Below are 17,832 nucleotides of genomic sequence, written 5' to 3'. Positions count from 1 at the left end.
CAAACTTGGTTGAGGAAAAGGAATCTTGGAGCTCTTCTTTATTGTTGAGAGGAATGGAGTGGGCAATTCTGGCAGAGCATTTAAATTCTGTTTGCAAGCTAAGAGCGGTAAGTAGGGTTGGTTGCCATTAAAAATCCTTTGTGTTGATAATCTATCCAGATGCTCGCGGCCTCCTTGCTATAGACCGAAAAATACGACAATACTGATTGGGTTTCGAGCATGACGTGCGCTAGGAAGTGGCTATCCCAATGTTTGAGAAGCCACGACAAGTGTCAAACGCCGTATTCGACCGAGAATACCCGCTTCAGTCCAACTCGTCTCCTCGAAATTGGACAACCAGATCCTCCGAAAGTCCGCTTACGACTCTATCCTAACCAAGAATGCAACGGCATTCAGTATGCAACGCTTAGTCACTGTTGGGGTGCTTCAAAGGTCTTGAGGTTAACGTCGGCTTCGTTCCAAGACCTGGAGAAAGGCATAGAGATCTCAAAACTGGCACAAACATTCCAGGATGCCATCTTCACCGCCCGGTCACTGGGTATTCATTTCCTTTGGATAGATTCCTTATGCATATTCCAGGACTCTCAGAAGGACTGGCAACAGGAGGCAGCTCTCATGAGTCATGTCTACAAGAACTCTACTCTCAACATTGCAGCTAGTGTTGCAGCTGATAGCAATGCTGGCTGCTTTTCCGAAAAAGACCCGTCATCAATTGGACCCTGCATGGTTCAGACAGCATGGATCGACAGCTACAATGACACCTACCACCTTTACCATGAGGATTTCTGGGACAATACGTTGAAAAATATGCCCCTGACAAAAAGAGCACGGGCGGTCCAAGAGTTGTTACTGGCTCCGAGGGTGCTTCATCTATGTGGTAAGCAGCTGTTCTGGGAATGTTACAACTTGCGCGCCTGTGGGACTTATCCAGGCGGTACGCCACCGACTTCGCTTCTGCACTGGGTGTCAGGCGATGCAAGATGGCAGGCTTTCAGTGAAGCCGGAACTCGGCACGTTGCTGTGGAGAGCAGCCCGAAGCATTCAAAGACCACACTGTTGGAACTCTGGCACGGAATCGTGGAGATGTACACCAAGTGCAACTTAACGTATACAACCGACAAATTGGTTGCTCTTTCGGGTATCGCAAAGCTCATGGAACAGGCGCTTGACGACGAATATTGTGCCGGACTGTGGAGGAGCCGCCTCGCTACGGAGCTGTTCTAGTTTGGTCCTCATAACACACAGGGGCTGACCTTACGCCCTAGCCCTTACCGTGCACCTTCGTGGTCATGGGCATGCTTAGATGGCCATATCACGCCAAGAGGCTATCATACGGAAGAGTCATATGGGACATTGAGACCGTTGATCGATATTATCAATTGCGACGTGAAGACTGCTACGGGTGACCGGACTAGCGCAGTTGTGGAGGCTACCCTGAAAATTTCTGGTTGGTTTGCATCCTTCCAACTTCAACCGGACCCCGAAAGCAGGTGGAGAATTTTCTTCGATGGGAAGTGGTGGAAATATGGATCGGGCTTTTCCATTTTTCTTGACTGCATCTGCTTGCCTCTTTTCATTGACACTCATCTGCGACCAGATTATCTTCTCGCATGTCTTCCGCTCAGTCCTACGGGAAACCAGAAAGGTCAATCTCAAAGGATTGGGGTTCTGAGCGTGTTTTCGGATGCATTGGGAATGAAGGATTGGGCACGATTCCGGAATGTCGCAAACGAAGCATGGATGCAGTATGAGACACCATGCGGTAACGACAAGTACACAATCTCGATCATATGATAGCTAATCGAGAATGCTGCTTCGTGGTCTTCCACAATAGCTATTCCTTTAAACGACCGAGTGAACTTGCATTTGTTAAGAGGAAATGGTAAAGCTAGGCATAGCAATGATGGGACATAGTGCAAGGGGACTTGAGAATGGCGATTTTCAACGAAGGAGACTGAATCTCTGCAGTTTCAAGGTTCTGACGTGTCAGTCCCTCCAACCTTCTAATCTTGTGATTGGGTTTGGGGCAAATTTACCCCCCGGAGTTAGTTTGGAAATATTTCGCCATGAGCCAGAAGCGAAACCGACTAATAGTGTAAGGAAATGATGCAGAAAAGTTTATTCTTACCTTCTTGAGTAGGAAAAACCCAATGCTGATCTAATGCAGAATGAATCGAACGATGTGAGCATACCACAGCAGTGATCGGCTTAAGACGGTGCCACTACAAGCAGGGAGGATGGCCAACCCGCTCTGGCTATGGAGTTGTGGATGTTTCGAATTGCATAGAAGTGTAGAGTGTTGATTACAAAGTATGAGAGAGTAGATGCTACTGAAAGCCATAAGCACCACTCTTATTTAACGCTTATTTTGGTTTAGTAAGGTAGATGCAAAGAGTAGTGTAGGGGAAATATTTACGGCACGTAGAGAGGGGAAGCCGGTTTTGCAATCGACTATTATACTCATCTCTCTAGCTAATTCTTTCAGCACAGCCCTCTTTCGAGGCACCAATCCCTCACATGACTCTCGCCCTCCACTCACGTGACTTCCTGCTGCCTAATCCCCCACTCTACTATATAAACCCGGCCTCCCTCGCCCTCCTCTTCCTCTCCTATTCTTCTCTTTGCTAATTTGGCTTTAATTAGATGTAGTATCTATTCTTCCTTAGGGTAACACCTTTAGAGGTGGACCACGAGCGCTACTGTGTTTTTACCTTTATTTTTAAAACCCTAGTCCCTAGCTCCCTAGGCGCGATCTACAGTTAGGGACTACAGTGCCCGTTCTATTGCACTATCTAGATGTGTACGCGAATAAGATAGCTTTTTTATTAAGTAGCGCGGCGCGGCTACGAGCTTAAGGAAGGAGCGCGGTAGGAGGGTGTAGGTGGGTTTACATAAAAGAGTAGATAATTGCCTGCTAGAAGGGATATCGTTAACTGCACTAGTGCGATCGTGCCCCCACTGCACAGAATTCGCTGGTAGCTGCCTGTATCATACCTGAATGAATGACAATTTGCCCAAAGATGACCCAGCCTTTGCATCTCCGCTGCGCAGCAGAGTTTGCCCCACTATTCTGCAATAGGATCCATTCCACCCTCCAGTACGCCCTCCTTGGACGAGGTATGTCTCCAGGGGGGCACTCAGGTTGCTTGCATCGAGGTCCCACCCGTCCTCCATGCCAGTGTACGGGTGGTCGGCATCTTCGTCGACTCGGTCGCATAGAATTCCATGGAAATGAGCAATTTGCAGATGAAGTTGGCGTCTGGTCGCGTCGCAAATTCGGACCCAAGAGCCCGGAGGATCTAGATAGATGCTGTGGAGGCTAAGTGAGATCAGAGTTTCCGAGTTGTTCAGAAGAAGGCTTGTTAAATAGTTCTCGGGAGTATCCACACCACGGATATGTAGACTTTGGAGCCCATTCTTCATCGAGGGTATGAGATCGGCAAGGCATGCAGGCGTACCGCAGAAGACGTCGCACCAACCGACGAAGGACAGACTCAGATGTTGTAGCTTCTTCAACCCTGCCAGAAAGTCCCTGAGAGTCCCTTGTCTCATTTCCGCGCGGGGCTTCTTACAATTGTCGGAATGCGATCCATTTCTTCTCTCGCAGGGGGTGAAGGTGAGCTTCAAGGACGTCAGGTTGGCACAGATATCGGACAGCGTAGCAGCTATGCCCTCCTTTGTGAAAGAGATCCAAGACAGGTGATCAACCGAGAGAATCGTCAGATTTCTGCCTAGTGCAAGGACGCTGCGCTCGAACGCGTATTGGGCTGGCGGTCCCTCCTCGAGGTCATTGAAACACACCTTCCCCTCTCGCCAACAGCCACTGTTCGGAAGGCTCCGGCAGAACTGGTGCACCATACTCGTCCCACTTCTTGGTGATCGCGCCGTCGCTGAGATGGAAAACTCCGTTGACCACATGGAGTTCTTCGAGATTACTGAACCGGCGGAATGTATCCCGTAAGTGGCCGACGTCGAGGCGATGGCGGAGGACCCATTTTTCGATTTGCCTATCCTGCTGGTAAAGCAAAAAGTGCCTTCGCAATTCAAACCGGACGTCTGTTATATGCTGTTCCTTCACTTGACGGACCTGTGTATTCAATTGCTTCGCGATGGCGTCTTCTACAGTGGCCGATTGGTTGCCATCCAAGTCTCTCTCGAGCATGAATTCGTTCCATTGCATGAAGGAGGTGACTCCGATATTCCACAAATTCGCATCCCAGAAAAGCGATTTGACGTGCTTCCGTAATACTGGATGGGCTGCGGCTGCGAGAATGCGGTTGAAGCTTGTGGTGGATGCGTGGAAGACGAGCTGTCGGAATAGGCTGGAAGCTCCAATGGTGGCGGTCGTCTTGTTGACGAGACGGTAATTTGGGAGGTCCTGGTAAGGAAGATACTTGCACACCTCGTGGTGCAACTCGGTCGTGAGCCTCTCCATCTTCTCGCGGGCTGTGGGCGGACGGCTGACGATGTCGGGGGAGTGGAGGAAAGATGAGTCGGTTGGGCATGCTGAGTAGAGTTTATCGTGAGTGGCGTCATCGGACGGTGAGGAAGGAGCGACCAGGTGGGCACGCGCTAAAGGCGCGCGCTCACGTGCCGACTGCTGGGCTCGACTTCACCCAGAATCTGGATGGACTAATTCCTGGCGGAGAATCTAATGAAGTCAGTCAATATGGTGGATCCAAATAGAGCTTACCACTTGATTTCTCCTGGATAGCATCTCCGCTGACTTTTCTATTGATGAAATTTCAGCGGCACCACCAGACGTCCAACGGATTACGGATCGCTTGGGGAAGGCTACACTTTGGCGACCGTGTAAGAATAATGTAAAATGCTTTCAGCTGGCCTTTTAGCCTGCTATCCCTTTATTCAACCGGAAAGTGGATGGCGTCTACTTCTGCTACCTCGTTACGGTAGAGCGTCCTCTGTGCGGCATGAGCGCTGGCCAGCTCTTCGACAGCATACAGGTTATCGACGGTGATGATTGACGCCGCCACTCACCTTGCGTCTGAAGGAGCACCTTGAAGTTTCGCGCCATTATACGGTTGGTTCTTCAGTCCGTGTCAGTAAGCGATTGAGGTATCGCATTCAGGGCCTTGATGTCGACCATCCGCCCGCCACACTAGAGAATCGGTCGCGTTCCGGGAAACATAAAATCCTGCTGCCCTGTAGTTTTCCAGAAGGGCGCAGTGGGTTATAAGAGTTTCCTTTCCATTCCTATGATATCTCTTCGGCTCTAATCGCGGCAACGTCAGCTGTTGGCTAGCCGTTTGGTAGCGTCGGCGCATCCCTGGTCCCTGATAATGATGAGCATACTGAAACCTAGCGATACTGTTAGATATATCCTGTCTCTCAGGAGTGCAGCACCCAGAGCGCCATTGAAGTATCTCAACTTCTACTATTGGCCCCGGGGAGGATGCGGCCGCCCTATGCCCTATGCCCTGCTGGTATGCCAGCCAAGCGACATGATGGCTTGAATCCAGCTCTTGCCGTGATGGTTCCCGTTCCAAGGTTAACGTTGCAGAAACCTGGCATGTCCACGGGTGGAGATGACGGGAGCCCGCGCTAAGCCTCAATCGGTTAACCTGCATTAGCGCCGGCAAGATCGTCAAACCTCACAGCCTCCGCTCCGCCTCCCACCACCACTCACCTCCCACAAGCTCCCGCTAATCTTGGGACCGCCAGCCTCACCGACGTTTCGCCTCCGTATTTTTGTCGTCGTCGCAGCAGCGCGGGACGCCTGACATGCCTGATGTCGGTGGCTGCAACATTAATGGCTCTATCAGGGATGGGACCGCTCGTCAGAGGACGTCATTGGTCTGAGCTGAAATGTCCCTGAACATGGGGCGATTGTCGCTATGAAAGCTGGGAGGACCCTTTAGTTCGGTTCTTGTCTTCTCTCCAGAAAGCTTCGTCATTGCCGCGTCGAGCTTGTCAAGATGCGCTTCCCGATTTCCTTCTGCTTGCTTTTTATTTGCATATGGACTGTGGCTGCGACGAGCCTACAGCATCCTCAGGTTGATATTGTTCCACGGCAGAATTCAGCTTCACAAACCAAAACCCAGTACGAGTCCTCGTGTGCACAATCCGAAGAGTTAAAGCTAACGATACCAGAGCTCGATCCGCAACAAAGACAGCCACGAAGACGCGCAACGCTGCCACCGCAACAGCCACCAAAGCCCACAAAAAAGCGAAGAAGACTGGTCTCACGAAAGCTGCGAAGATCGGAATCGGCGTCGGCGTACCCCTCGGCGTCATCGCGATTGCAGGCGCTATCGGTTGCTACATCATCGGCAAGCGACGAGGACAGAAGCGAAGAGTGGACGACCCGAACGCTGGTGCTGGCAAACTGGTCAAAGACCCTAGTCCTGAGTTGAGGCAATTGCCGGGAGCTCTTCCGCCGCCTGCTATTGCGGAGCTGCCCGCCGTACAGAGTGACGAGCTCGATAACCAGCGGAAAGGTGTAGCAAATTGGTGGAACCCATTTGGAAGGTCGGAGAGCACCAAAAAGTACGGATACACAGCGCCACCGAACGCGCCGCAATCACCTCAAGAGATGCCTGCATGATATCATACACCCACAGCGAAGACTTTTGGAGTGTGTTAGAAAGAGGTGGCATATCGGGCACTGCATGCCAGTGCGTATGCAGCCTCTAAGCCTTCTGAGAATTTCATTTCGTCCGCTACTTTTTGTACCCATTGTCATTGGAGAGGCGCTCCGGAGGCCGTCTCGCTAGCTGTAGAAACTGTACAACATCCTGCATTTTTATATGGAGACGTTTCGTCACTGCTTTCCGATCAGCTCTTCAGAACGAGTCTGCTCTTTTCTGGCTAATCTTTCACGTGCTAAGTTCTTACCCGTCTTTCCGGTTCTCCGGATTGACAGTCAATCTGTAACCCCATCCGCCTAGCGGATCTCTATGCGAGTGCCAAAATGCTGTCTATACGTAGGCACTGCCTGTTCACACCTTGACGTTATTGCGGCGTACAAGGGCAATCGATTCGAGCCGCCTCGGTACATCAAACGGCGGTCGCCTTAGAACGGACTCTCGACGGTGAGGGCTTTGCTGCCGGAGGAAGACGTCAACAAAGGTGACAGAAGGGATAACGAACAAAGCGTGACGGGCGGCCAATGCATTGTAGAATGGTGCGGGTCGAGGTGTGGCTTCGGAAGTGTAGATGAAGAATACGGATTCATCGCGGAGTTCATACATATCTTACCGGACCCCCCATCCACGCCATACCTCCCCATTCCTTCGATCTGCGCTTCCTAGTATTATGTAGCGTAGCTGCAGGAGCAACAGTGGCACTCCTCTCAAGCAGATGTTCCGCTATCGACGGCAATGCATGCTCTAAGGCTCGAAAGAGTTAATTCGCAGAAACATTCATCCTGAACGTGTTCATAGCTTGCATGCATGCTGCCAGTGGATATAAGGCGCGCACTAAGTGCCTTGCCCGCGTAGATAGCTAGTTACCAAGTGAGAGACTTAGCGCCAGAACTTGGAGTAATGATGAGGCGTCCCTATGCGCTATATTGTTTAGAGCACGGTTTCAGGCGTTCCCCTGCGGATATGTCAGCGGAAGTTAAGAGGCTTGCAGACGGGTTGACTCTCTGCGACGCATTACCTCAATGCGCTGCAGCACTCCAAGTGTAACGATTGAAGCGAAGCGAAGCGAAGCAAAGCAAAGCAAAGCAAAGCAGAGCAGAGCAAAGCAGAGCAAAGCAGAACAAAGCAGAGCAAAGCAGAGCAAAGCAGAGCAAAGCAGAGCAAAGCAGAGCAAAGCAGAGCAAAGCAAAACAAAGCAGAGCAAAGCAAAACAAAGCAAAACAAAACGAAGCAAAGTACCATAAAGCGAGGTAAAGCAATCTAATTAACGATATCGTAGGAATAGTCTGCCGCTGCAGTAGATAACCGCCCAAAATTAGTGTAAATCTACGTATATAAAACAACCCTACAGGCATCGCTCGAGTGTCGTTTTTAGCTATACCGTTAACTAGGGCAGAATTTAGTTTGCAAGTATGCCTAACCCACACTTTATACCTTCTACCCTCCTAACAGACGCCGACGCCCTCACGGTGTCCAAAATCGTCCTCGCTGGGCATGCTCCTACTCCATTAGCGGTGGGAAGCGATGTTTATGTTAATCATTGGGTCATCTACCTTGAGATGACACAAGGAGGGTCCATACGCCTCGATATGTCGCCGGACCCCATCGCTGGCCAACTGGGAACGTTGGTCGTAAAGCGACTCGAATACAATGTGTTATCGGAAGTTGTACATCAGGTCCCCTTTCCTGCAGTCCGGGGTCTCTACGCCCGGCACGTTCTCGATCGGATCTCGGCAAAAGGCTACCATGAGTATCGATATGGGGATAAGATGGTAGAGTGTAGATACTGGGCATACGTTGTGATGAAGGATTTCCGAGATGCTGGCTACGTTGGGGGTAACGGAACGGAAGTATACGCTGCAGTCAGCTCAACGTGGACGACGGGAGGAGCGCGGTTACCAAAGACTCCAGAGTGGACGCAAGGGACATTTGGGTAATGACTGGGAGAATGTTGTGGCCTAAGGGTGTTTGATGACAACCTATTAGATGAACAGAATGAGGCGCTTCAACACCTTGCCAACAATGCTGTCACGTGTGTAAGCGGTCTGTCGGCATGTATAGATGCCGAGCTCCGAGTTTGGCGAGCTGGGCATCTACCTCGAATCTTTGTCCCTCGAATCTTTGTCCCTCGAATCTTTGTCCCTCGAATCTTCGTCCCTCGATTTTCGATGAATCTGTCACCAACATCTCTTCCCTACATATACATTCAAGTTCACCCCACCTGTCTACTCCATCGTCATGGAGTCTGATTTCCCCCTCGAGGGACAAGACCTGGCTACAGTCACCGAGGCCGAGTTTATTCGCGCCGCCAAGACTGGTCCCCTTATTTCCGGCAAAGGAACGAAGATTGTGAGGATTTCAAGCACTGCAGTCTTAAAGATTAGTGTTGAAGTTCATCCGCAGGAGGCTTTGAATATGGAATATGTCTTCAACCACTCCAATGGGCAGATACGAGTCCCATACGTCTATCGAACCTTTGCCTCGGAGAACATAGGCTACATTGTTATGCAATTCATCGATGGAGAGTGTTTGGACGCGGTGCCATGGTCAGAACGTTCCGCCCAGGAACGACAAAATATCGTCCTCCAGGTCACCGAAGGCCTTCGCTGTATCAGAAGCTTGCGAGGCTACCATCCCGGACCGGTAGGGCAAGGAATTCCTATGGGCGGGCTGTTTACCGTCTATGGTGCTGGCAGGACGTTTCAAACGGCAGCTGATATGGAGCCATGGTTCAACCACAAGCTTAGGATCCTCGGCGCTGGAGATGTCACTGGAATGTTCAAAGATCTGGTAATGTGCCACATGGATATTAGTCTGAGGAACCTTGTCCTAGACAAGGCTGGAAAGTTGTGGTTTCTGGACTGGGCTTGGGCCGGCTTCTTCCCTCAAGCCTTTGAAAAGGCGAGTCTTTTGCACAAACGAGCAGAAGATCCGGACTTTCAGTTTACTCGGGACATTCTACGCGAGTTTAAACACAGCAGTTGCGACGAGCCGCTTCTGGGTCTTCTGCTGAGTGTTTATCAAGTCAACAACGGCCCTTTTCAAGGTTCACATCTTACCTGGGGACGCTATGAGTGTTAGCAAGGAATACAAAGCTTCTATTGATTGATTAATTAATTTCTCTTGTTTTAAGTTACTAACCTATAGAGGTTATGCTAACTACGCCTACGTATAAAAGAACTTAAAAGACGCTAAAATTAAGAGAAGGGAATAGAGTATTATAGAACTATAGGTAGTATAAGTTAATAAGAAAGAATAGTTCAGATGTGCGCGGAAATCGACAGCTTCTCGCCATTACCAGCCACGGAGTCAATGAACGCTCTAGGGGGTAATAATACTGAGCTGCTGGCTTGCACTGGCAGTGGCATTGGTAAGGGTCGGGGATGAACTTGGCTGGTGACCCCGCATTTGATAGCCCCGTTTTGCGGAAGCATTCGGATCCCATATGACCAATCACTACCACGGAAAACACTAGACTTACACGCATCTGTGCTTCGGTTCTCTCCGCCTCGCATCTCTCCTCTCCTCTTCGCTTCTCGTCCATTCAATGTCGAAAAACAAGTGGTTCTACGACTCGCTTGAGAAAGAACGACTTGCGTACGATGAAGGCAACTGCACCCTGTCGACAATTTTGGTCGAAAGCTTCAAGCGATGGGATGGCCTTCTGCAAGAAAATGAGGACGATTTGCAGAAGCTATCCAGTGGACGCCGAAGTATCAGACGTCGCTCGCGAGATATTCTAAAAGCCATCTCAAAAAAACTCGGTCCTGAAGTACTACTATTGTGCACTTCAGTAACAACGATTGATAAGCTTGCGTTGTTGGATCCGAGCGGCCTTATATTCGCTCTCCAGAAGTGGTGGGATGCAGCTTCGCATCCTCGTTTGCTTGCGGAAGCTACCAATGCAATCCGCGAAGCATACCCCCTAATTTCTAGATTGAGGTCATTGCCAGCAAAAGAGTCGGATGGATTGGCAGTAGTTGCGAGCGATGAAAACTCCGAGCCAAACTATGCTAGAAGCCTATATTATCGTGGTGTTGATGTGTTAGGGGAACCGTGTGCCCCACATAGCGTCACGTGCAGATGATATTAACGGCGCATTGGCCCCAAGCCCACGAAGCTCTACTACAAGGAACGATGTTTAAGGAGGGTTTTTATTTGTGTGGTAGATTGATAGGCTACAATGACCGATCTATACGGGATTAAGTTCCTGTTATATTCTTCACTGTACGCACGAAGCACTGCCAGAAAGACCCAATTCGTGTCGCGCTATCGAGCCAAGTCCTGACAAACCTCCCATTTCGGGTTCGCGTTGCCTGTAGGCGCCATTGTCCTCGACGTCTCCCTCTCGCCGACCCTAAAACAGACAACACTCATGTTGCGTCCTTAGGCAGGCGGCTAACGCGACGGGAAACGAATAGGGCTAGTTAAGCGCCGGGATACGTTCGGATTTTAGCTCCCTTCATGGTTCGGGGCCTTTCTATGTGAAACGTAGCATCAATTAATATCGCTTTGGAGCTTGAAACAAGTCCTCACCGACGTTAAGACTTATTTCTTGGACACTGGACCCGAGGGGCTCCGGTGACTTGCGACTGCTTGGCGTGAAGGCCGAAGACAAGGAAAGAACATTGTGATGTTCGATGGGATGGACGCACTGGTTTTAGCTACCTCCTGATCGGGCGGAACGCTAACCATTTGGGTGTGCTGGGGAAATCCGCTCGGCATAAAGCATGGTATCCATCAACAACTCCTCTCTCATCGTGTAGCCATCATGGCTCATACCCACACGATCGAATCCAAGACTGGCCGGGCGCCTCTTCGGACCCGGCGCTCACCAATCGCCGTTCCGCCCACCGACTCCTCCAATATCGCCAGTAGCCACACCTCCACGACTGCTGACCCCACGACATTTCGCCGTGCGACACAGAGAACGGCAACCACGCAAGACTCCCACTGCGATACGCACAGCCAGACCATCCACTCATCCCATCGGCTCGAACCAACCGTCCTCATCTAGCAGTCTTCCCAGTTCGGCGGGGGTCGCTATAGGTGCATCAATAGGCGGCGCAGTCCTCATCGCTCTCATCGTCGGGCTTCTCTTTTTCTTGCGGAGAAGGAAGAGGCGAAACGCGATTAATCAACCTCCTATTATCGGCGAGACTTCGCAGAACATACCGAGCTACGAGACCCTGAAGTACGGGGTATCCCAAATCGACACATTACGATCAGCAACGGCACGCAAATTTGGCACCGCAAGAGCTGGAGACCGTACATACTGCATTAGAGATGGAAGGGCGAAGGGAACCAAACGAGTTGGATAGCACGGCTAACAAGACAAGTCTGGCCGAGATAGCATGCGACCAGGGTGTAAGCAGGTAAAAAGAGTTGGATATACGGATTGAACTTTGCTTCCAGTTATCCTTTATCGATGCATCCATATATGGCCACTTGCTCGTCTCGAGAGCATGCACTGGAGTCTTCACTTCCAGGATAAACGGCGCAACCGACTGTCGTCTATCCTACGTTCATCCGGCCGACACACACTCATGGTGAAAGTAGCCTTACAGCCACACGAGGATGCGACGAAGCTCGTGATCACCTCCTATGGCAACTTCGGGGCGCAACTTTCGGCCTTCACGAGCGTTTCACCTCTACAGTCATCTAGTGAACAATTAGGCACAGACCTAGTAATCGCAACTTCCGGGGCCCCATCCTTCGCCCGCGGCCAAACCCCCTGCGCATATAAAATCACCCAGTTTCATCTACTCCGCTCCTTCCAAACCCCTATTTCACTTGTTTATGAAAACCTCAAATTGCACATTCGGCCTCTGACTTCGTACTCTTCTCGGCTTCCAACCAGACGACCATTATCGACTCTTATCTCGCTGTCGGCTGACCTTCAATCGCTTTCCTGTACCGAAATCACGCAAAATGACAGGCCTCACTCCTGAACGCGCCCAGCGCGTTCATGGCTCACCTCCTAAAGTTAGAGTGTCCAGGAAGCGCAAGGCAGACAGCCAGGATCCTGTCGTTGACCCCAATACGCCAACTCCTCTAGCGAGCAAAGCCTCAGCCCCGGCGACGGAAGGCCACAAGCGCCAGAAAACAGGTACTTTTAGTGACCACCTTTCTAAAGTCATAGCAATTGCTGCAAAGAGCACTACTAGTCTGGAGATGGCTGACCCCAGCGGCTCCCCTCAAGCGCCGCCAAAGCAGGCGCGCAAGTCAGCCGAGACTAAGGCTCCGGTCGTCCTCAAGTTCGTCTCTAAGCCTAGATTGGCCACGCATAGTGGGGACGCGGATATGAGGGATATCCACGATTGCGTTCCAGCTAAGCCTAGGATCACCGGTAAGTCACCATGAATTCGTGGTTTGTTACATAAGCTCATTCCTCTAGGCTTTCTAGGTGCGCTCCCGCCATTGACCTCAGCTAAGGATGCCACAGAAGGCATTGCGGGTGCAGCAACCGCTGTCAAGGACGCGTCGAATTGGGGTACACGACCGGTCAAGGGTCCCAAAACGACACGGACACTGAATGCGCAGGATGTGACTCCGGCTGCCGCTCCTCCTGAATCCATCTCACTAGTATCTAATCTGAATGCAATCCGACCTGCTAATGCTCCTTCAACGGGTAAGATTTCAAGCCTTCATCGTCAAATCAATTTGCTGACTCTTTTAGCTTTCAACCGTCCAGCGCCAACCAAGGTTTCGCCATGGGATGAAGATTTCCCAGCGCCGACGTGCACCTACAACCAGTCGATTCCGTGCCCTATCGACTGGGAGTACATTCGGACCCACGCCAAAAAGTATACTAAAACACCCCTGACTGACAAGCACATTCGAGCTTACGAGCTCCGTGCTCCATGGAACCCCGGCGAGCGACCGACTTTCAACGAAATTCTTAAGGAACTTAGGGAAACGGGTGACCAGGGTGCGGTGACATCCGAAGAAGGTATCCGGAAGCAGTTCTTCAAGGCCAACCAGCGGGTCTATGATGCCACTGGCGTCTACTTCGAGAACTCACCGCAAGGCCTGGACGAGTTTCGCATCAAGAAGCGGGATCAGCCAGTCACAGGCGAAGCCGCAACCGTGCGGAAGCGAAACAAGTACAGGGCAGGCATCTGCCTCGGCCACACCGTGAAGGTCTACCTGCAGCCTTCCGAGAAGGAGCGCAAACTCCGATGCGTCGAATGCTTTCAAGCAGAGCAACCTTGCAAGGAATGCAGCCTCGCTGCCGAACCAGACGAGAAATCTACCCATGGAGACGATCGTTGTCTGGAATGCTGCATGGAAGGCAGTTGCTATGACGGAGCCTGTCGCATGACCGACATTGACTGCTGCCCCAAGTGCTGCGATCCTATGGAGGGCATGTGCTTGTGCCCATGCCGCTGCAATCCGCAGCCGCTCAAGCCGAACCACTCGCGTCTTCGGTACCTTGAGCATATCTCCCGCATGGGCTCTCCAGCCGGCTGTCCTAAGCACAGCCCGCTGCCTGTGCGGGAGCTGACTCGCGAGCATATCGAAGCCGTCTCTTATCGGGATATTGAACCGGAGATGATTCTCAAGGTCTCTGAAGAGATCTTCGATCTCTACACGAGCTGCTTCTCCCCAACGATACGCCACAAGTTTCCTGAGCGCATCAATTTTCTGGAAGCGTGGGGCAAGACGGATCTGATCTACGCTGATGCCGCTGCGTCTCCCACGCTCGGCGACGTTCTGAAGGTCTACTGCTTGTCCCAAGCGATGGATACACCGGACGTCAGCGACATGGTCCTCGATCATATCAAAAACGTTATACGTGATGAGGAAGAGCTCATTGAGCAGTACAGGTCGGGGGAGTTCGACATGCACGACAAAACTGATGCCTCTTGTCGAATCTTGGACTTGGAACCTGAGGACTTCAATTACGTCTGGGGCAATACCACCTCCGACGACCCGATCCGCCTTCTCTTGCTTGACATTTTCTCCCACAAGGGTGACGCCGCCCGCACGAGGATCGAGGAAGAGAAAGAACACTGGCATCCGGAGTTCCTCATGTACCGAAAGATGCGAGACCGAAAGAAGATAGACGACAAACTCACAGCCCTCAATGCGCGTAGCGACAATCTGAGCCAGCAAGTACAATTAGCCACGATGTTTGATTGGGATCACGCTCCGCTTGATCAAATGTACACGGAGATCAACGCGGCTGAAGCGAGATGCAGGGAACTACGACCGGTGTTAGAAATTCTACATCCACAGATTGATCTCCTAAAAGAAAAAGCATCCAACCATCTCGAAGAAGGCGGCTTGATCGGCCGACTAGTCTACCGCCCGCGCGATGACGGGATGCCTCACGACGATGGCGTCTGGCACTCACACAACGCATGTCTGTTCGAGGGCTGGCTGCCTAAGCAGTCCGTCTTCGGCAACGGATGGTCCGACAAAGATATCGAAGAGCGTCTTGTGCAGAATGACACCGTGCGGTGTCTCTCCCCTAAAGATGACGAAGCTTTCTGCAACACGTATCATAATAACTGCTCTAATGGCGTCGGGTGCTGTAAAGCGGAACCGGCGCTTGATGCTGAGGAGGAGGATGAAGAAGGGTACGATAGCGAGAAGGAGGATGAGGACGAAGAGATGTCAGACATCGATGATTATGATGAGGGAGACCTGTGGCGTTTCCCATGGGCGTAACATGCTTGGGGACTTAGGATTTTCCAGTTCGGCTAACCCGAGGATGCTTATTATTGCTATCATCTTGGGCCAAGATGTCTCACTGCTGCGCGGCCTGGACCTCTAACAAACCGCGGCGACGCTCTGGATATCCTTAGATTTTCCCTTTCGACACGTTTGGTCTCGAAGGTGGACTTGCTTATTTCGGTTTCCGCGTTATCATCAGCTTCTATCTTCCAACTCCTGGCTTGCTTTTCACGGTTCTGAAGGCTCCCGGCCTGCTAGGATTTCTTGATTGCGACTGCTCTCTCGCTCAGCGATTAGTCGCCGGGCCTTATCTATTCTTGCCGGGATTCATTGACCGGAGTTTTCATTTCTTTTGTCCGCTGAAGCTCTGTTATTGGGTGAATTGCAGAGTATTGAGACATGAGTTGATTGATTGAGAATACGAGAAATATGGCTATATATATACATGACCAGGTCACGTGAAGTAGTAACCATATCCGGCAACACACCCCCCCAGCTTGAAGTGTATACGGAAAGCTGTCTGAGAAGGTGAGGCTTTTGACTATACCCAAAAAGGTAATCGATGATCGTCTCCTGTGAATACACCCCTCAGTGCCGTGGTGTTCTGTGAGGGCCACCCCCCTTGTGAGAGGACCCTGTAGGGTCAAAAAGAAGTGCAGAAAGCAGAAGAACCGCGTCGTCGTCTGGGCGGTGGCTCGAACCTAGGAGCAAAAAAGTAAAATCGCTCCATTCACCCCTAGAGGCTCCGCTAAACAGCTCGAAAGCCTCGATAACGTTGGAGAAGGTACATACTATTGTACCTTTAGCCCGCCTAGCCGTGGCCGCGGACGTTAACTTTTAGGTGATAGTAGTTGAGAAAGAAATAATATATATACGAGATTTAAAAACTAGTTTGCTCCTATAAAGTATAGGGAACTTAAAATAAGTAGAAAGAGTATATGCTTAAGAGAGGTAAGAGCTTTGTGTATAAGGTTAACCCTATTCCTAATTAGGAAGTCTAATATAGAACCTAGAGGTTAGGTTTAGATAGTAGAGCGTTTAAGTATTTAAGTAATAGTGTAACACCCCTCTACTGCTAACCCTTATAGCTCCTACGTAGGCAAAAAGAGAGACAGAGCAATAGCAAAGGCGTAAATTAAACTTAAGAGCAGAGAGCAAAAAGAAAGAACACCTTATTTAATAGCTTTTAGGGTATTTTTGTAGTTGCCGCGGCCCTCTATAGCTTATAGCAACTTTATAGAGTAGATTATTAAGTAGACGTTAACACGTTACTATATATTTTATTAAGACTAGGCTCGTTATAATAAACGTGGCCTATTAATTTTATAGTTAATCTAATAAATTATAATAAACGTGGCTAGTTAAAATATAATAGAATTGCGTATAAAACTAGTATATATATGTATTAAAATTAATAGAAAATAGTTAAATAAGTGTAGTAGGCGCTTCTGTAGTAGAGCTAGAAGCGAAATAAGAGTAAATAGTTACCTTAGAGGTTCTAAAATACTAGTAAATTAGGCATGTATTACTCTAGTTAGGTTTGCTATCTAATCTAGTACTAGCGTAAGAGGTTCTTAGGTAGCTTCTACTACTCTACTAAGAATAGTAGAAGCTTTAACTTGCTAGAAATATTCTTAAGCTCTAGCTATTAAATAAAGTAGGCGTGTTTTTAAGGTAATAGAATCTTTATAAGTCTATTAGCTAGCATTTAACCTATAGAAATCTATTTAACGTTAATTCTTTAGTTCTTAACTTTCTAGTAAAGCTATATTTAGTGTACGTTAATATGTTTAAGCTTTATCTAAAGCTTCTCTATAGCCTTAGTTACTATACCTATAGTCTACTAATTATTATACTAAAGCTTTAGTTTAATATTAAGGTTTAGCTTTAGGTAGTAGAAAAGTAGGTTCTACTACTCTATTTCTAAAGCTATCTTTAAAAGCGCTAGAAGCTTTGCCTTAGTTATTAATTTAGTTACTATCTATTATTTTGTAGCTTTCTAATTTACAGGTAATCTATATAGCTTAAAGATGTAGTCTTTAGAGCTTGCTCTAGTATCTAGGTTGTTACTAAATAAAGTATCTAAGGCTTTATAGAAGATAGGCTCTTTAATATCTACCTTCTAGAAGTGTTTCTTCTCTATAGCGTATTATAACGCTTTTAGCGTAAGAGTTTTTAACTTTATAAGGTATTGCTACACGTGTATAGCGGCGTAAAGATATTATTAACCTAGGTTAATTAAGTGTTAAGCTAACACTAAGTAAGCTCTTAATATATCTAGACGTGTAAAGTAGAAAATATATGCTAGCAAGCTAGCTAGCTGCTAGAAAAGCTTTGTTTGCTCTCTATTAGGTGCCTCTATAGATTTTGCGAGGTTGTTCTCTCTTATAGGGAATTATAGATACTTAGTACCTAGTTTTAGAAGTAGGTTAAACTTATTAGTAACCTTATTAATAAAGAAATTCTAGATTAGCTAGGTTAACGCTACTTCTATATCTCTTATAACTCGTATACCTAGAAACTAATTAAGTTAACCTATCTTTCT

At 49.2% G+C, this 17,832-nt stretch overlaps 6 protein-coding genes across 6 annotated transcripts; 5 read left to right on the top strand and 1 right to left on the bottom strand.

Moving 5' to 3' along the window:
- The first annotated feature begins 54 nt into the window (after positions 1-54).
- BU26DRAFT_345709 (HET-domain-containing protein) lies at positions 55-1,240 on the top strand. Its single transcript, XM_033822377.1, has 2 exons — positions 55-107; positions 160-1,240. The coding sequence occupies exon 2, from the start codon at positions 220-222 to the stop codon at positions 1,222-1,224; it is 1,005 nt and encodes a 334-aa protein (XP_033682302.1). The 5' UTR covers positions 55-107; positions 160-219; the 3' UTR covers positions 1,225-1,240.
- A 2,547-nt stretch (positions 1,241-3,787) lies between these two features.
- On the bottom strand, positions 3,788-4,435 carry BU26DRAFT_566281 (uncharacterized protein; the record flags this gene model as incomplete). The annotated part of the gene is made up of 1 exon (XM_033833501.1): positions 3,788-4,435. One exon carries the CDS (start codon positions 4,433-4,435, stop codon positions 3,788-3,790), a length of 648 nt encoding a protein of 215 aa, XP_033682301.1.
- Positions 4,436-5,647: 1,212 nt separating this feature from the next.
- BU26DRAFT_606271 (uncharacterized protein) lies at positions 5,648-6,818 on the top strand. The gene is made up of 2 exons (XM_033835649.1): positions 5,648-6,061; positions 6,112-6,818. Exons 1-2 carry the CDS (start codon positions 5,937-5,939, stop codon positions 6,563-6,565), a joined length of 579 nt encoding a protein of 192 aa, XP_033682300.1. The 5' UTR covers positions 5,648-5,936; the 3' UTR covers positions 6,566-6,818.
- Positions 6,819-8,017: 1,199 nt separating this feature from the next.
- BU26DRAFT_506559 (uncharacterized protein) lies at positions 8,018-9,686 on the top strand (the record flags this gene model as incomplete). The annotated part of the gene is made up of 3 exons (XM_033826924.1): positions 8,018-8,538; positions 8,569-8,641; positions 8,817-9,686. 3 exons carry the CDS (start codon positions 8,018-8,020, stop codon positions 9,684-9,686), a joined length of 1,464 nt encoding a protein of 487 aa, XP_033682299.1.
- Positions 9,687-10,152: 466 nt separating this feature from the next.
- Positions 10,153-10,692, top strand: BU26DRAFT_506558 (uncharacterized protein; the record flags this gene model as incomplete). The annotated part of the gene is made up of 1 exon (XM_033826923.1): positions 10,153-10,692. The coding sequence occupies one exon, from the start codon at positions 10,153-10,155 to the stop codon at positions 10,690-10,692; it is 540 nt and encodes a 179-aa protein (XP_033682298.1).
- Positions 10,693-12,536: 1,844 nt separating this feature from the next.
- BU26DRAFT_597183 (uncharacterized protein) lies at positions 12,537-15,281 on the top strand (the record flags this gene model as incomplete). Its single annotated transcript, XM_033834986.1, has 3 exons — positions 12,537-12,954; positions 13,003-13,236; positions 13,285-15,281. The coding sequence occupies 3 exons, from the start codon at positions 12,537-12,539 to the stop codon at positions 15,279-15,281; spliced, it is 2,649 nt and encodes an 882-aa protein (XP_033682297.1).
- Between the last annotated feature and the right edge of the window lie 2,551 nt (positions 15,282-17,832).

Source organism: Trematosphaeria pertusa (genome assembly GCF_010094035.1).
Source record: "Trematosphaeria pertusa strain CBS 122368 unplaced genomic scaffold BU26scaffold_9, whole genome shotgun sequence".
Classification (NCBI taxonomy): domain Eukaryota; kingdom Fungi; phylum Ascomycota; class Dothideomycetes; order Pleosporales; family Trematosphaeriaceae; genus Trematosphaeria; species Trematosphaeria pertusa.
This window is presented reverse-complemented; position numbering and strand designations above follow the sequence as displayed.